The 25,181-nt window shown below is 42.8% G+C and overlaps 1 protein-coding gene across 13 annotated transcripts in view; it reads left to right on the forward strand.

The window, feature by feature from the left end:
• Positions 1 to 25,181, forward strand: part of DMD (dystrophin) — a 2,113,538-nt gene that overhangs the window by 1,873,230 nt on the left and 215,127 nt on the right. For all 13 annotated transcript variants that reach the window (XM_081792827.1, XM_081792829.1, XM_081792824.1 and 10 more), the window contains one exon: positions 11,241 to 11,319. In XM_081792827.1, coding sequence (XP_081648953.1) covers positions 11,241 to 11,319 — 79 coding nt within the window. The remainder of the gene's footprint in view (positions 1 to 11,240; positions 11,320 to 25,181) is intronic.

Genomic DNA, 25,181 nt, shown 5'->3' on the forward strand with positions numbered 1-25,181 from the left:
CATACCACGAACATGGAGTTCACTGTTCTGCGTTAAGATTATAAAGCAAGATCCCCAAATGCGGTGGCTGATTATTCACAGTAGACATATTAAGTCAAGAAGCTTATTTTTTCTCTCTTTGCTAAGGCACAAAGCCTGGGGCTATATGCATTTTTATTACACTTTACTGTGTTGGTTTCACTTGAGGATTAAAAAGAAAGTCAAGGCACAGTGCACATATCCTGATGGATTTTAGGATTTCTTGCTTTAGTGAAAGGAAGAATCTCATAAAGTACTTCAGATTATTGCTCAAGGAAGTATACCTACTTCCGTGATGACCTAGAAATTTGATCTTTTGTTTCTCCTATAAAAGATCACCTTGTATTTTCGAGGGTTTTTTTTTTTCCCCTGTAGTTTTCTGCACCGTGTAAAGCCACATTAAAAGAAGAAAGAAAGAAAGAGAGAGAGAGAAAGAAAGAAAGAAAGAAAGAAAGAAAGAAAGCAAGCTTTAGTTTAGATTTCAAGTGCAAATGTCTCCACTAGTTCGGGGGAAGTGTTAGGACTGTTCAAGGAGATTATAAACCACCTCCGGGGTTGGGGTGAGGTGTGGTGAAGGAGGAGGGAGGCAGGGGGAGAGAGGAAGAGAGGGCTGAGCCTGGAGAGTGTAAAGAAGGCGGGGCAGTGACACGAGGCACTACAGGGAGTGAGGACACGGCCAGTTTACCTCCAGTTCTGACCAATCCACACCAAGACACGATAGAGGGCCGTTGCGCTATCCTCTGGCCTTCGTTAAGAAACCTAAAGTGTGGGGCGCCTGGGTGGCGCAGTCGGTTAAGCGTCCGACTTCAGCCAGGTCACGATCTCGCGGTCCGTGAGTTCGAGCCCCGCGTCAGGCTCTGGGCTGATGGCTCGGAGCCTGGAGCCTGTTTCCGATTCTGTGTCTCCCTCTCTCTCTGCCCCTCCCCCGTTCATGCTCTGTCTCTCTCTGTCCCAAAAATAAATAAAAAATGTTGAAAAAAAAAAAAAAAAAGAAACCTAAAGTGTACTGCTTCATTTAACTCGTGCCCTGTCTTCTGATATGCAAAGGACAGAGAAGGACTGAACTCTGTAGAATTTGCAAGTGCAGTGGATGAGACCTTCCGGTTTATTGGTTTGTAGCGAAAGACGTGATCCTGTTTTGGCGTCAGTGAGAGCAGAGAAAGGCGCTCTTCAGTGGCCGGGAGGAGAGCCGGGCGCCGCCAACAGGGGCTCCTGGCACCCAAGGTTCTTGGATCCGAGGTCCAATGAACCGTGAAGGGAGTCGAGGTCGGGAAGCTTTGGAAATGCTGTGGGTAGCTTGGGATTTAAGGAATGTGGATTTCCTTGGGTAACGATTGTTGTGCGCATATTTGAGCAAATCCTCCTTCCGGGCCATTGTTATAAAGGCAACGAGTAGAACACACTGAAAACCTGCAGGTGTATCATTGCCCAAAATAGAAGGGTTTCGCCATGAAACAAAAATAGGTGGAGTTACTGGCGTTGGATCTTTTTCTTTTCATTTATTCTCCTGATTTCGTATTTTAGGATGAGTTGCTCACAGCTATATACGTTGGATCTTTTTTTTCAGGCGGTGCCGGGTCTGATATAGTCCCTTGATAATTATTTCAAATTGCCACTTCTGGTCCTTGGGAACACTCCCGTGTTCTAATACCAGCCGGGATAATTATGTAATTACCATGTGAGCATTATGCTACTTAGGGCCCAAAATGCCCCCAGAAGGGAATGCTACACAGCGGCCTCCGGAAATTTCTGTGAGAATGGTATCTTCCAAATGCGGGATAAATACAAGCCCAAGAGGGGCGCCTGGGTGGCTCAGTCGGTTAAGCGTCCGACTTCAGCTCAGGTCACGACCTCGCGGTCCGCGAGTTCGAGCCCCGCGAGTTCGAGCCCCGCGAGTTCGAGCCCCGCGAGTTCGAGCCCCGCGAGTTCGAGCCCCGCGTCGGGCTCTGTGCTGACGGCTCAGAGCCTGGAGCCTGCTTCCGATTCTGTGTCTCCCTCTCTCTCTGCCCCTCCCCCGTTCGTGCTGTGTCTCTCTCTCTGTCTCAAAAATAAATAAACGTTAAAAAAATTTTTAAATAAAAAAAAAAAATACAAGCTCAAGAATAAATAGCTGGGACTGAGAGGTAAATGATTTAATGTAAGTAAGGGTGTTGCAAGGTGCGAGCCACTTGACTTTAGTTCCTGCTGCAAATCATGTCTCTCTGCCCCTCCCCCGTTCATGCTGTGTCTCTCTCTGTCTCAAAAATAAATAAACGTTAAAAAAAAATTTAAATAAAAAAAAATACAAGCTCAAGAATAAATAGCTGGGACTGAGAGGTAAATGATTTAATGTAAGTAAGGGTGTTGCAAGGTGCGAGCCACTTGACTTTAGTTCCTGCTGCAAATCATGAGATACATTAGGAAAGCTTTTAAAAGGGAAACCTATTTTTTGAGATAAAATCTGCATCAAGTTACATCAGCCAAGCAGAGTCATTCAACTTTTATCTCCTTGAGACCAAAGAAAAAAAAAAAAAAAAAAAAGAAATGCTTCCTATGATCTCTTCCCTTCCCATCACGTTTTTTCGTAACAGTCTATAGATACAACCAAAACTAGAGATTTTGACAAATGAAGCAGGATAGGAGGTTGATTGCTGCTTTTCTGAATTAAACTTAATGATACCCTGAAGGTACTTGGGTCTGTGAAGTCAACTTAATGTTGATATAACCTGACTCCATTATCACAGAATGAATCGTTGGCACAAGTCTGAAAATCAGTAGACACCCTTCCAAGGTGCATTTGAGAAATCAGGGAGGTGAAAGCTGAAGGCTTAACAATGGACAAAGGGCTTGGTGTTTGTCCTCCCGTGCTCCCCAGCGGATGGAGATGTTCATCAGAATTAGGGGGAATGATGTTCCTGGAGAAGCGATTGGCTATGCAGGAGAAGAAAAATAATTTTCCCTCTATCCTTCTAGGTTCTTGGTGGAGACCTCGGGTAATAAAAGATAGATTAACAGGAGAAAAGCAAGCAGGAGTTAAATAACATGTATGCCTGGGAGAGACCCAGGAAAACTGAGTAACTCATCGAAATGGCTCAAGCCACCGCCTTAAATACCACTTTCCGCTGAGGACAAAAGAAAGATGTTGGGGCGTTGGGGGGGGGGGGGGTGCAGTTATGGGAGTTTGCCAGGAACAGCACAGTAAACAAGAGTAAGGTTCCTAGGCAGATTTAAGTTTTGCTTTCTCCGTTGATAAGGGTTTCTAGAGATTTAGTCATACTTCTCTTCCTGGTACAGAGCAGGAGACACGCTTAGAATGCAGATTTCTCTTAGAAATGTAAATGTCTCCTACAAAAGGTAACTTCTACTGGTGTCTAAGCTGCCACGGTACCTACTGTTTCTTAAAAATAATGAATTTAGGGGCGCCTGGGTGGCTCAGTCCATTAAGTATCAGACTTTAGCTCAGGTCATGATCTTGCGGTTAATGAGTTCGAGTCTCACATTGGGCTCTCTGTTCTCAGCAAGAAACCTGCTTCACATCCTCTGTGTCCCTCTCTCTGCCCTTCCCCTGCTCTCTCTCTGTCACTCTCTCTCTCTGAAAAATAAATAAACATTAAAAAAAATAATAATGAGTTTAAATAATCCGTAGGCATATTTGGGAGCGGCAAATTGTGTCACCCGTCAGCTGGCTCGAGGCTAGGCTCCCAGTGACATAATGCCTCACCTGTCTGGCACAGGTACACCTACATCCTTTTAGGCTCCGTTTGGGAGTCTCTGTGCTTTGCTGGTAGGTTGTATAGAACACATTTGGGAAGGGCTGGCGGGAGGTGGAGAGGTGAGTGGAAGAGAAAACAAAGGGAAAGCAGAGAATAAGCAAAGGAGTCAAAGATTTAGAAAGAAAAGGTGCACCTGTCTGGCTCAGTAGGTTGATATCAGCTCAAGTCATGATCCCAGGGTCGTGGGATCAAGCCCCGAGTCAGGCTCTGTGCTGAGTGTAGAGCCTGCTTAAGATTCTCTCTCTCTCTCTCTCTCTCTCTCTCTCTCTCCCTCTTCCTGTCCCTGTCCCTCCCCCTCCCCAATCTGTGTACGTGAATGCTCTCAAACTAAAATTTTTTTAGAAAGAGAGATTAAGAAAGAAAGGGATCAGCACAAAAATATAAAATAGAAGGGGGAGGAAAGCACTCAGAGAGGAACATGAAGGGAGGTGGATTCGTGATGGTCTCGGATGGCACACATTAGCATCCATGCTGCAAGTCACACAAAATCAACTCATAATTATGCTCGTACTCAGAGTGAGCCTTCGGTCAGCATAGGTTGCTTTCCTATGATCTCTTCGGAAGTCAAATGCTAAAAACTCTTTTTAACTCCTAAGTGTCTCAGTGTCAAGAAAACACATAAAGAGATTCAAGGGAAAGAGAACTCAGCCGCTGAGCTGTACCCATCACAAGCTCTCATTCCAAACGTTGTCTGAGACCATTTGTTTCAGTCACAACTCAAAACGAATCAGAATCCGAACAATGGATTTTCACTGAAAAGGATTATAGTTAGTTGAAAGGATTTTAATGGACACCGTAGTAAATCTCAAGAGAGCTTCCAGGATAATGTTTGGGCATATATTTATGAGTATCACAAGTCAGGATTTGGAAGTAAGATGAGTTAGGAAGGCCTCCCCAACACAGACACACGCATGCAGAAAACTGTACACACTACAAAATTTCGGTACGGAAACTCACGAACAGACTGTAGAGAGTCATTTGCGTGCATGTGCATGGTTTATTCACGATCATCACAGCACCAGGAGAGGGTTGTGGGGTTTTTTATGGGCTCATTAGTGTAGGTGTGAAGTCTGGTTCTTGCATGCCTATGGATATTTATCAAAGGTCTAGACAAACTGAGAGCCAGAAAATCAAAACCTACACGCCGAGTTACATCGTTTCCCCAGACTGGAGTAAACATGATTTATGCATATAGTGCCGGCAAGCGCGCTTGGACACTAGAAAGAAATCACATTGTTTAGCAATGTATTGCCACATCAGGGGGGACCCCTTGGCTCTCCTGAAACGTCCAGTGCAGACGAAAACGTGAAAGTAATGAACAGGTCAAAAGAAAAAGTGGAAGCCCTTGAGAATTGAAAATCAAGCTTAGTAACATTTGCATGGAGATACATTTACTTGAAATCATTTCTGGGAGCCCCGGTGCTCTCTCTCCTTTTCCCTTCTTTTTGACTTATTTAAAGCAACTTTGGACGAAAATGAAATGACGATATCCTTCAGAACGCACAGAAGCATGGACTGAGCTTTGGGAAATAGTCACAGCTGGGAAGAGAATGTGTGATCGTTAATCTAGTTGAATGACTTGGTGTTCATTCATCAGCCCCAAAATGCTGCTCTCCAGTCTACGATACTCATACTTACTACTAGGTATGTAGTACCTAACAGATAACAGGAACTCAAGAAGTATTTCCACTCATCGCATTGATCAAATCTTGGTTGACCATTTCCTAGGTATTAGGCCCTGGACTAAACTACGAATAAGATAATCAACATCTCTGTCTTCACGGGCAAGTAGCTTACATTCTTGTATCTTGTGAATGAATGAAGAAACGTTTCTTGGCACGAAAGAAGGGAGGTCTCTGCAAATAGTACGCTGCCTGTAGAACTCATCTGAGATGAGAAAGCAAAGGCAAATAACAAGAGTCCTCAGAGCTCTCGAATATGATTCTTGAAAAATGAGAGTAAAACAAATAGGCAGGAGATTGGGGCTCTTGGTCTGTCTTGCAGATTATTTTAAAATGTTTGGGCCCAGTATCGTAGGCCCAGTAAATCTAAATGGTTTTCTTCTTTTCTTTTTTATACTTTGATCATCAAGAAGGAAGGAAAGAGGGGCGCCCGCATGGCTCGGTCGTGTATGTGTCTGACTCTTGATTTTGGCTTAGGTCATCATCTTACGGTTCGTGGGATCAAGCCCATGTCAGGCTCCACACTGACAGCGTGGAGCTTGCTTGGGATTCTCTCTCTCCCTCTCTCTCTCTCTCTCTCTCTCTGCCCCTCCCCCGTTCGTGCACGCTCTCTCTCTCTCAAACAAACTTTTGAAAAAAAGAAGAAGGAGGGAAAAAAAGAAGGAAGGGGGGGATCTTTCCAAAAATCGTGCTGGAAATCTCACGATAGAGAACTCTTCATGCAAAATGGAGTTGTTAGGGTGACAATTCTCGAATAATCTGTACATTAATTCATTCAACTAATAATTAGAGTACCTGCTATATGCCGGGTACTGTGCTAGCCACCGGGGATATAGTAGGAACAGAAAGATGTGTCCCTGTCCTCACAGAGCATATGAAAAAAAAAAGACCTTTTTTTAAATTTTCTCCGACATGATTTTACTGAGGAATACTGCAAATTAGATTATGAGTACTTAAGGAGCAGATGGCAGTTTTTTGCCCATCTGGGATACTTCTAATGAATAGACTTGTGTATCAATAGGTAAGGATTCTTCCAGTTCTAAGCTTTCCTGATCTATTATCTAATAGTAGATACAGGATCTTCCCGGAAGACGTTACGCTTGTGTTTCTTTTCATAAAAGGAAACAGAGGTATTGCCTATTAATTCAGAAGAAATTGGGTTCTTTCTATCTCCTTAAATAATTCTAATTAAATTCCTCTGGCTCTAGGTCCTGCCTTGCTCACCTTCTAATGTCACCCCTACCCCTTGTATTCTCACTTGCCATTCCTTCCTTTAGTGACGGAGACAAATTGTTCTTCTTCACCTGGCTCTACGTGACCTCTCCAGCAAAACTCTCACTGTTAGGTCCAATGCATCCTGTTCCAGAGGAATTCCTACCACCGTATACGGTTCCTTCCCTTTGGAATTGCCATAGTCCCATCAGCAATATCCTCACTCTCCTAGCCTTCCACCCTGGAAATACACACGTTCTGTTTGCCTCTTCAGAAATTAAGCTCCAACTCCAAAACTTAACCAGTTCTTCCTTCTTTCCGAATACCTCCTTATCTGCCTTCCCTCCCATTCAGGGCCACACGGTCTTCATTCCAACGCATGTCACCCCACACCTAGGTGATTGCAACCTGCCCAAACCTGAGCTGCTTTCTCAAATCATGAGTCAGTGCACAGAAATCTTCCCTGGTTCCCTTGGCCTTGCCGGGAAAATCCTGAGCCGCCGAGTCTGGAGAGCCTTGGTTTGCATCTCTGCTTCCAAGATAGGTAGCTCACCGTACCTTACCGCCCTCTCCAACAGCTGTGTTCTGCCCCAGGCCTTTCCTCGGCTAATCCCTCCTCCTCACCTCCAAGCCTTTATGCTTCCAAAGATCAGAGACTACAGCATTTTCTCCTTGTGTGTCTCCTTCAGTATTAGCAAATACTTGTCACATGATCAGGGAATTCACCGAGTAAAGAATGAATTGTGTGTCGCCAGGGTGGCTCATTCAGATCAGTGTCCGACTCTTGGTTTCTGCTCAGATCGTGATCTCATGAGTCACGGGTTCAAGCCCCACATCGGGCTCTGCGTTGACAGCGTGGAGCCTCCTTGGGAATCTCTCTCTCTCCCTCTGTCTCTGTCCCTTCCCTGCTCACTCTTTCTGTCTCTGTCTCTCTCTCTCTCAAAATCAATAAATAAACATTTAAAAAAATGAATTGGGCCAGAACGCAGGATTGTAGTGTATAATTTGTGGTGTTTGCTTCCTAGCCTGTATATAGTACTTGATATAGCTTAAAAACACGGCCAGTTAGAAAGGTCTCATGCATGGAGGTTATTGTTGCAAAAGTTTATCAACTTTCATTTCCTTGCCTAATTGCTCACAGAATAAAGTGCCTTTGTTCTTAGGTAGCTACAGTGTGCCTTCAAGTTTTTTCTCTGTCTTAAACTGATGTCTTTGTTTATTCAATTGTGCATTCAATCCATGCAATACCTTTCTCCAAGGATAATTTGTGAAAAGAAATATTTTACGCTTAATTCTTTAGTTATTTTAAGACTGTTTCCTGAAGTGTTCATTTCATTACATGACACATTTTTAATTTCAGTCTCTCTCATGCATTTTCTTAACTTTGAGTTATAGGGAAGGGAATTCACTTCTGTCTCCTTTTAATTTCTTGACAATATCGGGTATACCCTGGAAATTACCTGTGGAGTTCACCTTATAGAGGAAGAAAGCAACCTTCGAGATGAGGGGCCTCTAATGGACTCAGATGCTGCCTCCCCCTGGTCGCTATGAATCTGCTAACATTACCACCAGGGGACAGGGTCTGTGACACGGTCATGCTCCTTTACCACATGTTCCCCATGGGATTTCTTTCTCGGGACGTGAAAAGATCGCTGGTCACTGTCCACTCCCATGTGGCCTCCTCATCCACTCTTCCCCACCCCCGAACTTTCACAGTCATCTCTTGGTTACTTTGTTCATGAGATGACCCGTTCTGCATTTAGAAATAATGATGTCCTTCTAAACATGCCTTTGCGCGTGTTCTCCGTAATCTTACGGCATCACATTCTTCGTGACCAGGAACTGACCTTGCTTTGGGTCATAAAAGATACCAGTGACTAAACTTTCATAGATATGGACACTAGATCTCTTCTGCAGTCGGTAAATTGAAAGGCCAGCTGCATATTGAATATGTCTAAAATGCTTTTCGTTTGACTTTGATCTCTAAAATAGCAGTTAAAGAGCAAGAGTCAGACTGAATGAGTTTGAATCTTGGCTCTGCCAATTTACTAACTATTTAAACGTAGGCAAGTTGTGTTGTTGTTGTTTTTTAACCTCTCATGCTTCAGCTTCTACATCATTCAAGCAGGAAGATATATTACTTCTTTTTTTAATGTTTATTTTTGAGCGAGAGAGAGAGGGAGAGAGGGAGCGCAGAGGAGGGGCAGAGAAAGAGGGAGGCAAAGAATCCCAAGTAGGCTCTGCACTGTCAGCCCAGAGCCCGACGCAGGGCTCGAATCCATGAACCATGAGATCGTGACCTGAGCCGAAGTCGAGAGTTGGACACCTAACCGACCGAGTTCCCCAAGCGCCCCCAGATAATATTACTTCCACCGAGTTACTGTGAAAATTAAGTAAGTTAATTCCTCTTGTCATGAACAGAATGCTTAATAAATATCAGCCATTTCTGTGATGTATGTATTGCCTTGCCCACGATAACCTATCCTTTCCATGTACGAATCATAACAGCAACGATAACAATAGCTGTTAACATTTATTGAGCAATCACCATGTGGAAGAAACGAGGCCCACCGTTGCCCGTGTCTTAGCTACTTCCCACGAAAAGTTCTGCGAGGTGGGTCATGTTGTCCCATTTTACCCACAAGGAAAGTTAACGGTGGAATAACATACCCAGGGACGTGCAGCTTGCAGGCGGTGTTAGTTCACGTTCCTGTTTCTTCTCCCATATCTGTCTTTCTGGGCGTCTCTCTGTCACACGTACACATTGGTTTGGTCAACTAGTCATTAAGCACTTGTGACCCACTTACCATGTGCAGGGTTCAGTGCGCCCTGCGGGAGGGTGGGGAGGGGAGGCGGGACAAGCAAGGGATGGTCCCGGCTATCGGGGATTTCACGTGGCATCGCAGGAGATAAGTCCTGTCCCTGCAACTACAACGGACAGTATGACAGAAATGCTCCAGCGAGAGACTGTGAGCCTCGAGGATGCCGAGGAAGCGATCCCTTCCAACCCGGGGGATTGGAAAATAGACATAGAAACATAGAAAAGACTGGAACTGGGAGCGAAGGGGGAGAAGAACGCTGCAGAGAGGAGCAGCAACCAAAACAAGTCACGCGGGTGTTAAATTGGATGGAACATTGCAGGACAGGCCAGCTGAGCGTGGCGGACGGTGCGGGGCCGTAGGGCCGGGAAGGGAGGTTTGAGATGCGCCTCACGCTTGTGCGTGCGTCACAGTGAAGCACATCCTGCGCGTTTGGGAACCTCCACATGCTTTTCCAAATATTTGTTCCCAGCAAAGATGTGCAAGGCTAGGAGAAAGTGAAAACAGAAGGTTGTTCTGAATCTATGTTAGGCCCTTGACTGATATTGCGAGATTGGCCGGCTTTAGACCAGACTCCCTTAGCCACTTTTCTGATCTTGTCTAATATCTGTTTTATCCCTTGGGCATTAGCTACACCATAGGAGTGAACCCACTGTAGCTTTGCTGGCTCTGGGCAAGAGCTGACCAACCCCTTGTCGACCACGGGCTGTTCAGAACCAAATTAAGATCCAGATTTGTGAAGCTCGCGTGCCTGGGGCCACCCCTGATGCCTGGTCCACAGAATGCCAGATGACAAAAGCAAAGCATTTCACCCGTCACATTCTTCCTTCCCCGCCCCCCCCCCCCCCAGAATGGAATTCACTAAGCCATCAGGACACCATCAGTATATTCTAGAAAAACCTGATAGGAAAAAAAACACAAAAGAATGGAAATTTTTATCTCCTGCCACCTGAAGATCTACTTCGCAGTAATTTTCAAGTCTACTAAAAACTGAAATCTGAAAATGTCTTTGATCTCATTATCTCCTCTGTAATTACGCTATATTTAAGCCTTGCCTCTACTTTGATGCTTAAGTGTTAATCAGCTGTTGGTTACTCGTTAATTCTCAATGATCCATTAACTACCAATAGGATTCCCAAAAACATTAGTCAAAAACAATAGACTAAGACAAAATAAATGCCATTCCTGGGGTCCTTCACTTATCTAGTATACGGGGAAATGACAACCTCCCTAACCTTTGCACGAAAGATTTAGAGGTGGCATTTTTGACGCTCATTGGAGCAGTAGTTCGTTTGTGTCTGCCAATGAGCAGAGTGTGAAAAAAATCTCATTTTCACGTTACCAAGAAAGCACATCTTTTTTTCGTTCGGCCCTGGTTTGACGAAAAGGGCTCTCGGAGGCCGTACGGTAAAACCGGGGCTCTGGGGGGCGCCTGGGTGGCTCAGTCGGTTCAGCGTCCCACTCCTGATTTCGGCTCAGGTCATGATCTCACGGTTGTGAGATCAAGCCCCGCTCTGACTGCGTGGAGGCTGCTTGGGATCCTCTCTCTCCCTCTCTCTGCCCCTCCCCTCCTCGTGCACACGCGCTCTGAAAATAAACAAACGTTTAAAAATCTATTTTAAAAATGGGGTTATGCATTGCTGCTTTAGTGGCCCAGCTTTCGAGGCTCAAAAGATCTGACCAAAGAGGACACATCGTTTTCATTGCTCCTCATTATATCTGATGAGAGGACATCATTTCTCTCCTCTTCCCCCCAGGTGGCCGTTGAGGACCGCATCAGGCAGCTGCACGAAGCCCACCGGGACTTTGGCCCCGCGTCCCAGCACTTCCTTTCCAGTAAGTCGCTGTCACCTTTCATCGTGTAATGTCTTCCTTGCGTCTTGGCAGCAAAGAATGAAGAGCTGAATTACCATCGTCTCTGCCAAGCGCACTGGAGGCATAAATCATCCTGAAATACACCTCGGTGGGAAAATTCAGAGGGTTAGGAGAGGAGGACCGATTAGATCATTTTGCCCAGGCTTCAGCTAACACATAATTGTTTCCTGTAGTGTGTGCTCAAGTGCTAACTTTGGTAATATTTTTGAGTCTTTAGTTCTCCTTATAGCAGTTCACTTCATAGGCTGGTAATTACGATGCTATATAATTACGATAGGATAATTCAATATGTGTTACTAGGAATCTATAATTCTTTAGCTCTACATAATTCATTAAATACTTCCTGCCTCAAAGTCAGAAGCGCTGCCTATCATGTTTCCTTTCCCTAACCAGTCTTACTGCTCATTTATCCTTGACCTCCATTCATTCTTCTTATTTTAGTTTTCCTATTTTGTATCCATTGTGTGTGTATCATTAATCATACTATTCATATGTAGTATTGATAAATATTGTACGTTTTACAACATACTAAGAGGAACAGCCTTAGTTAACTGAGGGTTTAATATTGGAACATCCGGGGCGCCTGGGTGGCGCAGTCGGTTAAGCCTCCGACTTCAGCCAGGTCACGATCTCGCGGTCCGTGAGTTCGAGCCCCGCGTCGGGCTCTGGGCTGATGGCTCGGAGCCTGGAGCCTGTTTCCGATTCTGTGTCTCCCTCTCTCTCTGCCCCTCCCCCGTTCATGCTCTGTCTCTCTCTGTCCCAAAAATAAATAAAAAACATTGAAAAAAATTTTAAAAAAATATTGGAACATCCTATTAATATAACTTTACCTATTACGTTGCCAACCTCCCGTTTTCCTCTGATTCACGTTATTAATTTCTCCCACTCTTTCTTTGATTACAAAAATGTGTGTTTTGAGGGTTTTTTTTTTCTATTTCAAAACCCATATTCCTACCACATGGAGTTAAGATCTGTTAACACTTTGACATATTTCTTGTTCATACATGAGGATGTATGAGGGCTTAATCATCACTTTAAGGCAATTACTTTCTGCCTGGCAATGTTACGAATATGAACTAATTTAATCCTCGTGCCAGCCCGTAAGGTAGATGCCATGATTCCACCCATTTTAAAGATGGGGAAGTTGAGGCACACAGTCCCACCGAGACTGACAGAGCCAGGATTCAAAAGCCAGTGGGCTCCAGAGTCTGATGAATCACCATACTGGACTGTCATTTACTTAATTTATGTATTTTACAGACAGGAAGTAATTCTGTGTGACCTCCCTTCATCTTGTGTTGCCTTCTTTTATTGCCACGTTCTGGTCCTTTCCTTTCCTTTCCGTTTCATTTTCCATAGGTTCGGAAAAAGATCTTTGCTCACGTTTTCAAGTATGTGAGCGGATGCTTCCGTGTGTCTCCAGTTGGCCGTTGTCTTTTTGAACAAAAGTTCCTAGAAGGTGGTGGTCCTGTCTTTTTGTTACACACTGATAATGTATTAAGTAACAAACTGTCTTACTTTCCTGACTGGGTCTGGCCTTACCCTGTGCACACGGTCATTATTCGGACAGCATCGCACATGCTTAGGAAGGGCCCGAAGAAGCAGGGGCAAGTTAAAGGAGTTTACGCAATCAAGTGGAACGGTGGCTTGTAGGCATGCCTAGCATAATTACCAAGCCTACAGACTTTGTCTTCTGTACTCTTCCAAATCACTGGCCTGCTTAAGTCGCCTTGGTGACTGCCACTCTCTTCGATTTCATTGAGATTAAATGTAGTAACATATTTGTAGATGACTCATAAGCCATAAACGAAAATATTACTATTATGAATATTCATTACTCCTCAAACACCATGTGCATTGATTCACCCTGTCTTCTCTCTCTGCCTGCCCCACCCAAATTCCCGTGTCTTCCCCATTAAAACCTCTTCTCAGAAAATGATATGTTATTTAACCCAGGTGATAGGTAGAGTTTAATGTGTACTTCTCCCGGGTTATTTGCATTTTAATAGGGTGAAAAGCCATTAGCCTGAGGAATGAGTCTCTGTTGGTAGAACGCCATCCATAATCTCTGAGCTGTGAGGGGAGAACTGGGAGGGGCCAGGTGGAACATTCGAGCACCTTTTAAACAATATCACACCAGTGCCCACGTCCACAAAGGTCAGGCTGGTGGCCACAGACGCTCATAAAGACACCCATCTCCCTGCCTCAGTGGAGCGAGCCCCGCAAGCCACCAATTTCTTACTCGTGTGGAATGTCAGTATATGCTTAGAAGCTCTGCCTAGGGATAGCAAACATTAGCACTTCGGTTTAAGGGATATTTGAGAAATAGGACGGTGGGACTAAAGACTCAATGAAGACTGTTTCTTTGTGTCGTCCTCTTTCATTTGTATTTCATTTTATTTCTTGGACTCCTGACCCTGAGATCAAGACCTGAAGTGAGATCAAGAGTTGGACACTTAATGGACCGAGCCACCCAGGCGCGCCCATGTCCATTTTTTTTTTTAAGTTATAGAGGTAATATATGCCCCCTCTAGGAAATTTTGGAAAGCAGAGAGTACAAACAGGAAAAAAAAAATTACCCTTCATCTCACCCCTTGGAGATAACCACTATAAAAAGTGTGCTTTCTATACTTTAGATACTTTTCTTTTTTTTTCTTTTTTTTTTTTCACATTTATTTATTTTTGAGCCAGAGAGAGAGCATGAACAGGGGAGGGTCAGAGAAAGAGGGAGACACAGAATCGGAAACAGGCTCCAGGCTCTGAGCTGTCAGCACAGAGCCCGACACGGGGCTCGAACCCACGGACCGCGAGATCGTGACCTGAGCCGAAGTCGGCCGCTTAACCGACTGAGCCACCCAGGTGCCCCGTAGATACTTTTCTTTTGAAACCAAACAGGGATAAAAACACATGAACATTTTGTGACCTGCTTTAATATATATAAATATATATATTGTATACTATATATATAAAGTATTATGTATATATGTATATATATAGTATTATATGTATAGTATATAGTATTATATATATAGTATATAGTATTATATATGTATATATATAGTATTATATGTATAGTATATAGTATTATATATATAGTATATAGTATTTTATATATGTATATATGTATATATATAATATATACTATAATAAAAATATTTATGTGTGCTTAAATATTCCTCTACAGAATAATTTTTTAAATGTCTGGGCAGTATTCTCTACCAGATTTACCAAGACAATTCTTAATTACTCATCAGGAAAGTTATTTCAGATTTTTCACTATGCTATCCAACACTGTGAGTAACATCCTTTATACACCTTTGGAAATATCTCCTATTCTTTCTACAAGATAAATTCCTAAAAACAGAACTGCTCTGTAAAAGGATGTTTACATCGGTAAGGCTTTTGATATGTGCTGCCACACTGACCTCTAGAAATCTGCTCGAGAAATTGGGTGCCCCATCAAAACCGTATCTGAGGCAGGGCCCTCACCCAAGTCACTTATTTGCTGTTAAATTGTGTTCACTGAAAGCACAACCATTTTTCCCCTAAAACAAATAAAAATATGTTTGAAAAAAAATACCACTAAGGTCATAGTAAATGAATTTGACTTGGTAGATGTCTAACTGGCTTCCAAGTTACTAGGAATAATAATAATACTAAGTCTTTGAGACTTAGAAATTACAAAGAGAAATAAAGATGAGCCGCTCATTGTGCCCGCAAACATGCTCGCCGTCTCTGTCTCTCTTATTCTCCCTGTCCATTTCTCTCCTCCCTTCATCTGTCTCTCCCTCTCTCTCTCTCTCTCTCTCTCTCTCTCTCTCTCACACACACACACACACACACACGCATTCCCCTTTGAAAATTACATTACCAGCTGTCTTTTTTTTTTTTTTTATCAGTAGAGAGAGGCAGGCTTTTACTAAAGAAAAGTATTCAGTGTTTCTTCTTGGTACCCCAATCTCTACTTGTTAAAGAAGTTGTTTCTTTTATCTTAGATCTGAGAGAAATGAGAAGAGAAAAACATTGTAAAATCTGACCCTTATCCATTGCTAGACACTAGCTTGCCTTTAATTCCAGCTTTAATATTCTACCACTTTTTTAAAAAAAGATCTTAGGTAATCTCTACACCTGATGTGGGGCTCGAACTCATGACCCCAAGATCATGAGTTGCATGTTCCACCAACTGAGCCAGCCAGGAGCCCCAATATTCTACCACTTTTAATTGACTTTGGCAACTTAAACCAAGAAAAGGGAGAAGTTCTACTACCTTGATTTTTAAAAATCATATAAATTTATACATGTAATTTATTAAATTTGTATAGAATTTTTAATCACACTGTTGGCATTGATACATATATTAGTGCCCATGTCTTCATATGTCAATATCCAGAAAGTACTCTAGTATTTATTGACATAGTACTCTGAAAATTGTCCATCCTTTATCTTCAAGAATTTAAAACCTTAAAAAAAAAAAAAAAGAACTTAAGCTCTTTTTTCGCGTCAATTTTCTCAGTTCTCTGAGCTTCTATTCTAAATTTTACATAACCAAGGATAACTATATATTTGAATAAAGGTAGAAATTTTTCTGTAACAGTGAAAAGAACTCAGAGTTGCCTTACGATTTTACCCGTTCTACGAAATCTTACCATTTGCGACCACACGGATGGAGCTAGAGAGTATTATGCTAAGAGAAATAAGTCAGTCGGAGAAAGACACGTACCATATGATTTCACCCAGATGTGGAGTTTAAGAAACAAAACAAACAAGCGAAGGGGAAAAAAGAGATACGAATCAAGAAACAGACTCTTAACTATAGAGAACAAACATGGTTACCAGAGGGGAGGTTCGGGGGGGTGGGGGGTGGTGCGGAGAAGGGGGCGCTGGGTTACATAGGTGATGAGGCTTAAGGAGGGCACTTGGGATGAGGAGAGATGTATGGAAGTGTTAAATCCCTATATTGTACACCTGAAACTAATATTAAGCTGTATGTTAACTAACTGGGATTTTAAAACTTAAACAAAATATTTTACCAGTCGTAGAATTCCCCAGAGTAGCATTTTCCAAGCCACGTTCCTAAGAACGTTAATGTTCTGTATGATGTTAGTAACTCTTCCTTGAAAAAAGAGTTTTGTGGTCAATAAGATTGGAAAAACTAGCTTATAAAGATGAGAAAGTTTCTTTTTTGTTGGAATTGTTGCAGCCTTTAATATACATCGAAACGCTAAGAGGAGGAAAAAGTCAGTAGCTCTTCTCCCTACTTACGTGACTATGGAAGCCTTTTTCAGGCATACCAATTAATTTCTCACTAAACATGTCATGGAACATAGTATAGGAATCTTTGCCCTAAAGTGGTATTCGCCAAATGGTTTAATAATGAGAACTTTCTGCTGAAGGTAGTAAGAACACGGTCCAATTAAAAAGAAAATGAGTTATTTATAAGGCAAAAGGGTCAACTTTCTCTTTCCTGAGATTTCTGGCTCCCGCCCCCACCCCAGGAGTCCCATATGCTGTAGAATTTCCTAACTGGAAAGAGGCTAAGGGAGACTCTATCTGAGTTGTTTTCTTAGTACTCATTAGTGAATGTTGAAATCAGTTTAATGACTTGCAACCAACAATTTTTTAATGGAATGGAAGAGATTGGAAAATATCAGAGTACATTGCCCAAGCAAGGTTAAGTATTGTTTCGACACTTCGGTTTCGGTTAAGGGTGGGGGTACGTGAGTGCACGCGTGCATACGTGTGTGCTACAACAAAATGTAAAATACTTTCCTTCTGTGGGTTGCAGTCAAAAGAAGTGTAAAAGACACTGAAAGACGCCACCCCTACCCTTCTTTTTACCCATGACAGAATAGGTGCAGAAAGGTGAAATGACATTACCAAGGTCACACGCGCGGTTATAATAGATGTGGGACTGGACCCCGGTTTCTGGACTTACAAGCCACATCTCACACTGCCTTAACCATTTACAACACTCAGGCCAGCGCTTGCCTGGTTTTTCTGATACCGCCACAGATTTCTCTCTTCTGTTTCTCTTGGTCTGGGCCGCACTAGGTTGATTTGCAGAGCCTGAATTTTTCTCCGGATGCCTCGGGGCCAGGTGTTGTCTCCCTCGGGATGTGGGTTAAGACTCTGGCATTAAGCTGACTAGGTTCCAGTGCTGGTCAGATACTCAGTCTCTTTATCCTCATCTGTAAAATGGGGATAATAGTAACGTTTCGTCACATGTAAGACACGGTCCCTCCCACCAAGTTATAAAAGCCCTGAAATCAGAGTGCGTCTAACGTCCAGTGAAGTTTTGAATTCAGTGAAGTACGGTAATATTATCTTACAGGGTTATAGTGAGGATCAAATCGTATATATATATATATATATATATATATATATATATACGGGCACAGGATATATATATATATACGATTATATATAAATATATATATATACACGTGTATAAATAAATATATATGTATACACGTGTATATATATATATAAATATATACACGTGTATATATATATAAATATATACATATACATATCAAATCGTATATAGACATATATATAAATATACATATATATTTATATATATTATATATATGTATGTATATTTATATATATTTATATAATTATTTATATATATTTATATATTTATTTATATATATATCCACTGCAGATGGGCTTTGCCTCCTTGGAGCTGCAGGCAGAGGACATGGGCTTAGGTGATCAGGGACACCTGCAATATATATATATATATTTATATATATATACTTATATGTATATATTTATATATATATTTATATATATATTTATATATATTTATATATATTTATTTACATATATTTATATATTTATTTATATATATTTATATATATATTGATATATACATATCAAATCGTATATATACGTATATATATAAATATACATATATATATTATTTATTTATATATAAATCACATATATGTATATATATACGTAAATCGTATATATATGTGTATATATACGTAAATTGTATATATATGTGTATATATACGTAAATTGTATATATATGTAAATTTATATATATATAAATCATATATATATGTAAAATATATAGAGTAGCACGTAGCACATAGTGATGTATAAGTGATTGGTATTAGCGTTAGCTTTAGCATTAGCATAGTGTCTTTGTGACTGTCAATTTAACGGTATAACTTCTCATCTGCCTGTTAGAGTCCAACTAGACATGAAAGTGTCATTCATTGTCCTGTTTTTAATTGTGTGTAACTAGTTTCTCTCCTTCCTGAAGGTATTTTTCATGGATCTAAGGGCAGTGTTTTCTGTATTATAAGAGCTCAATAGTCATTTGTGTAACTCATGAATGGATGAATAATCAACGAGTAGACCCTAATCTCTGCAAGGACAGGATGGTTTTATATTCTCCAGCACCTAACATGGTATCTGTACTTGGTAGATGTTCAATAAAATCATTTACAGAGTGAATTATGTTTTATACCCAAAAGAAGACGAGGTAAATTTGCTCCTGACACTGCTCATACACAGTGGCATGAGATTTAGCATAGCGACTGTCACATAGTAGACCCTCAATAAATAACGTGACCTTTCATGTTGCCTCTGAGCAACGACTAATAGCATTGAGAACTTGACATGGTCCTTTTTATAAAAGTCTCCTGTGCCCTGTAATATATTACGAGATAAAGCGCACTTCTAAATTACGGCATGATCGTAGCTATATTAGAAAATAAAATAGAAACAACAGAAGAGGATACATAAAGACAAGACTGGAAAGAAAATACATCAAAATGCAAAGAGCTATTGTGTTTTTCTTTCTTTTTACCTTTGCAGATGTTTTTATAATAAGCATGTATTACTTTGCTAACGGAAAAAAAAAACAATAATGGTAAAGATTTTTATTCTCTAGCTTTTAACCCACTGACCTCTCGCAGTATTAAACTCTCTTGATGGCTATGGAACTCCGTAAGACGGATTTCCTTTTTACTATTTGTTCTGAATTTAAACACTGTGTGCTTCATTGAGTGATCTTCTTGTTCTCAGATGATGAGGCACTGTAAAAACAAAGAATTGATCACTTATTTCTTCTAGGCTTCATCATCTGAAGTTTCTTAATCAAATCCCTGGTCAACTCTTATCTCGTTAAAGCACCCCAAGCCGTTACCGTTTCCCCTTGCTGCGTAGGACTGAGAAGTTTGTTTCCATGCTGACAGGTGCCAAACTTTCATCCCTGTACCCGCCCCCTCCCCCCACCATCCCACTGCCCGCCTTCTCCTAGTCACACGCTTCATAAAGAAGGTGGGGGAAAATGCGTTAAGCACATCTAATAATTGCTGATATTTCACTCAACACTGCTACCGTTGTCCTCCGGGGATGGATGAATTTGAAATACGAGTGGGCCAATAATTTAAAGCTACAGATAGGCTTAAAGAAGCCATCATGATAAAAGTCAGGAAGAAGCTGGCAGCCTGAGTATGAGACGATTTTCAGCCCAAAGCTCCCTATCAGGGAAAAATCTCAGGGCCAAATACTTTGGGCCAATTTCTTCAGTCATCACATGCTGTCGCCAGTGTTGGGAGTTTGGGACAGATGCCTTCTAACTTAGCAGTGATGCTGGTGACACCTCCATGAGTTCAAAGGTAGCCTTTTGGATGTCCACGAAAAGCACAGTGATGATGATTAAGCTCTTTTCCTCAAAATCTTTTTCTCTGGGCCCTGAAGGGGGCACCAGCAGCCTCAACTCCTCCCAGACTTGATGATGCTACCCATGCAAAATGTGACTGTGGAGTTCAATGGCTTCATCTCCCCCCGGCGCTCCCCCACGTACCCGGGAGTTAGTCTGGTGGCAGGGCAGAGATGAAGCAAATATTTGTCTTCTTTCTTATTCTGTCTTCCTCATCACAACGGACGTCTCTGGGCCTCATGGGGACCTAGGGCACCGGGACCAGCCCCACAGTCCTAAATCAGTTTCGTGACACATGGGCACTATTTCAGTGGAATGCAGGCTCTGAAAGGTATATTTTTACACTCCCTGGAAAATGAAGGCGTTTGTGAGTTTGGCCTAGGGTACCGTTTTGTCATCTGTCCCCAAATACAAAGCTTTGCAACACAGAAATGGTGGAATCCCATCCCTGTGGGCAAAAATCATTACTTTCATTTTTCCATTTGGATGTTTTCCATTTTCAGAGCGCACCCAGCATGGGATTACAAAATACTTGGTGGCGAGAACTTTGAGGTGAGGACAGAGGCATTTTGTTCTTTTGTGGACTGGCATAAACTGCACCTGCTTTAAAACCCATTCTCTTGAATTTTTCAGTATACTTTCAGATCTCAGCAAGAGCGACCCTCTTGATTGCAGTCCACTGCAGAGGGGCTTTGCCTCCTTGGAGCTGCAGGCAGAGGACATGGGCTTAGGTGATCGGGGGACACCTGCAAACATTAGGAAGGACAGGGAATGGCAGTCACCACGAACAGTGTTTGCGTCTCTCTCCGTGCGCTTTGCCGCTGTGGACTCCACACGACCACGGCATCGTGGCTTCTCTCTCCTCTCTGCCCTGTCCTTACTCACGGTTTCTCCGGCCTTATGACTTCGGTTTTCTTCTTTAAGTCGTCTCCCTTTTCGTTTAACTCCCCACCTTCCCACCCTCTTAACTTTTCTATATATGTTACAATCAAACTCGCCAAGAAAGAGAGTCTGATTTGGTCAGGTGTTTACTGTCTATTTATATCGAAACCAGGCTTTCTTGACCTGGGCACTCCGGACAACTCCTCGTTGTGGGGACTGGGCTGTACATGGTAGGGTGTTTGCAACATCCCTGCCCTCTCCCCGCTACGCAACAGTAGTACCCACTCTCTCGGTTGTGACCACCAAAAATGCCTCCGGATGTTGTCGCATGCCCTCCGAAAGGCAAAGTTGTCCCTTCCACTCCCGTATCCCTAACTCCTGGACAGTGTGTGGCCATAGCAGTTGAGTCACAAGGGACACCAAGTAGAATGGCCTCCGACTGAGGAATCACTTGAAACTACTTTTCTAAACTCCCACGTCTGACGCAACAAGGAGGAGTGTCCTCAGCAGACAACCTTCAGCCGTCTGTCCTTTTGGGAATTGCTTCAGCTGTCTCCCCCAAGGTCACACCCCTTCCACGGGCAGGTCCTGACGGATGCAGGAGTGTAACGACCTGGCCGTTTGGGCCCAACTCGGGAGAACTCTAGCGTTCTACTTCAGGAACTCCAGTGAGGTTAATGGAGACTCACTGGGCCTGAATCCTAGCTTGCCTTTTCCCGGTTGCCATTCGTGGTTCCTTTCTTCTCCCTTCCTCAGGCGTTGAGCTCAAGGGCACAGCATACTAAATATCCCGCTCTCTAAACTTTGTCTTAGAGGCTGTTTCCTAGGGAACCGCATCTGTTAGGGGACAACGTGACTGACAGGAATTTCAAAGTATATGAGGAAAAGGCATTATGATAGGCTCATTCTGGCCACTGGGTGATTTGATTTATTCTTACCTTTCCTTATGAGGTTGATGATTTTGCCCAGTGTATGTAGTGATGATCATTATTTCAGATGCCCGACCTCATGACCTCCATTAATGGGTAAGGACTTCAAGAACAGCATAAGATTACATCAGCCTCTTGCCTTACACCTTAAGTTCGGCAGCATGCATACCAATGACAGACAAGAGTTAGAATGAAGGATAGTCGATAAAATAGATCATAAAAGGAAATGGGTTGGAGTGTGAGCGCCAGAAGGGTAAAGGGCAGGAGTTCCTTTTTTTTTTTTTAACATCAGGCATCCAACATCTTGCAGAGAAGTGCAGGATATGGCTTGATTGAATGAATAACTGGGCACTCTAAAGATTATTCCCTCTCTCATACAATAGGAAAGAACTGAGTCTAGAGCCTGGTCTAATGTCCTGAAGAAATGAGGAGCTTCGCTTTATTTTCAGCCAGCTGAGAATTGATTCATTGTGTCATTCACCTAGTCTCTTCAATGACTAGTATAGGTCAAACTCTGTTCTCGATACTGGGGAAACAGTAGTAGATAAAAGAAAAACTCTCTCTCACGGAGGTTACACTTGAATAGGAGAAAGCAGTCAGGTCATGAGAAGTTTAATTAAGAAGAATAAGGGGCGCGTGGGTGGCTCAGTCCATTGAGCGTCCAAATTTGATTTCGACTCAGGTCGCGATCTCACAGTTTGTGGGTTCGAGTGTGGTGGTCATGGGGGTGGCATTTGGATGGAGAAGCGAGGAAACAAACCAGGCACATACTGGGGTGGGGAGGGAGACAAAACAGGGTTCCAGGCAGCGGAAACCATAAATGTGAAGACGCTGACGTGAGAGCAAGCGTGGTGGGGTTTCAGGAACAACAAGGAGTGTAGTAAGACTGAAGCTGAGGAAGCAAGGTGGTGAATCATAAGGTGGTCCTTGAGCGACCAAGATCCAGGCCAGGTAGGGTCTTGGCAACTATGGTTAAAAACCTTTGAAATTTCTTTTTGAGAAGGGAAGACTCAGGAGGGTTCTGAGCTAGGAAGCGACACGATCTGACTCACTATGCCTGTAGCATTCATTCATATACTCGTTAACAAACACTAGGCCCTTGGAATAGACAGAATCCTGGCCTTGGGATGCTCAAGTTCTAAACAAAAAAGAAAGACCCGTAAGGAAAAGAAATCATGACCTTCTGTAGTCGTGATAGATAGGAGTAGTACAAGTAGAGAGGAAGGAGGAATTAATTCTATGGGAAGCAAAATGAGATGTTCTCTACAGACTAGTAAATGAGCCCAATTTCCACGGAGGGGGGTACTTCCCACACAGCACCAAGCAATTCTCATATACCAGCAGGTCCTAGAATTCAACTCCATTCCGACACTACCGACCCGTAGAGAGCGTCAGATTCCACAGGTTAAGAGTGCAGTCCTACAAGACTGTCCCCCCCCCCCCACGACCCACCCTGCCCACTCCAGACACCAGTCACAAGCCAGCTTCTGACCAGTGTTTCTGACCAACCAGCTCTAGACTGGAGATTTCCACGGCCTCCTCCTTGGACTTCAGACAGTCGCAAATCTAGATCGTCACCTCTACCTCTTCTGAGCAGACTGACTAAACCAGAGGGGCCGAGGACCTCCTCCTCAGCTTGGATTAATTTGCTAGAGGTACTCCCCGAACTGAGAGAAGCATTTCACTCCCAAGATCACCAGTTTATCACAAAGAAACGTCACTCAGGATCACCCCCATGAAAGAGGTGGACGGGAAGCGTGGGGCTTGCGTGGCCTCCCCAGGTGAGCCGCTCTCCCCACATCTCCAACCCGGAAGCTCTGCAAACCTTGTCCTTTGGGGGTTTATGGAGGCTTCATTACAGACTGATGATTGATCAAATCATCAGCCATTGGCAGTTGAGTCACCCTCCGGCCTCTTTCCTTTCCCACCTCCCCAGGGGTTGGGGAGAGGTGGGGACTGCAAGTTCTGACCCTCTAATGAAGAGGTTGGATCACCAGAGGCCCATCCTCTGGTGCCTTCCAAAAGTCACCTCATTAACGTAACAAGAGATACCTTCATTGCTCTCCACCCAGGAAATTCCAAGGGTCTTGGGAACTGTGAGCCAGGCACTACAGTTCCCGCTCAACTGCGTTGGCAGGGAGCCAATGTATATCGCATAAATCGCAACATCACAACTAGAGTTAATGCACATTGTCTCGGAAGCTACATGCAAATCCAAGGTAGAGAATGTTTCATCCGAGAGGAATCTAGCAAACAATGCTTCTGATTGCTTGGCCCCTGATTGCTTTCACTTAGCAAGGTTCACAAGATGTATTCTGATATGATGAATATCCCCCTTTCCAATTTTACATGTAGCCTCCTTATAGCCCTTTTGTCCAGAAAGGGATTTCTTATGTATGTATAATGAATATAAATATAGGTTTTAGAGAGTGCTAATGTTTTAATGAGCTAGAAATAGGCAGACAAGAGAGAATAATTGAAGGATTAGTCAACATGGGGACAATTTGACTTGGAAAGAGAAAATCTGAGCAGGAAATGTCTAGGAAAAATTTAGAGGAGGAATAGAATGGCATGAGCTCATTTATGGTGTGAGTTAAGGACAGGGGTATTTATTCTCAAAAGGTAAAAAGCGAGAGCTTCTATTGCAGACCTTGACCGAGGCCAGCTAGCAAGGGAGAGGGACTGATTCAAAAGATTTGGTCCAGGAGGTCTGGAGCAGATACATGTATTAAAAGGGTGGCAGGGGAAGAGGGAAAGTTTTGAACCCAATCTTTAGTTACTCCTGGAGCCCAACCCAAAAGCTCACCAGAACCCTTGCTATCTTAAGGCAAAATACAAGACAACAAGGCTTATGTCTTCAACAAGATCAGATAATTCCTCTAACGTGAACCAGCCACACGTTTATTTATTTAGTTATGGAAAAAAAAGACAGTAAGTTTGGTCACATGAAATTTAAAACTCAGAAGCAAAAATAGAAATTAAAACGAAAATGTCTTGTTCTATGTCTTTCTAAAAATACTTAGCTATTTGTTTTGAATTCCTAAACAATTACTAGTGTAAAATGATGACACACGGTTGACTTTCATAGGTGACACCAGCATCAGAATGGCAAAAGGATTTGTCTCCTCTCATGCTGTACTCCTCTGAGAACCGCATAAAATTTTTTGAAGAGGACGAAGAAGGCCGGAAAGTGGGGGGGGGGGGGGGGGGGGCGGGGAAGAGGGATTATTTGCTGGGAGCTGTTGCCTAGGCCCACGCTTTAGCGGTCAACAGTCACTTTCGCTCTAGGATCACAGGCTCTCATTGGCCCGGTTCCCCTAGGATTC

The sequence above is a fragment of the Panthera onca genome, chromosome X (assembly GCF_046562875.1).
Source record: "Panthera onca isolate mPanOnc1 chromosome X, mPanOnc1 haplotype 2, whole genome shotgun sequence".
NCBI classification, from domain to species: domain Eukaryota; kingdom Metazoa; phylum Chordata; class Mammalia; order Carnivora; family Felidae; genus Panthera; species Panthera onca.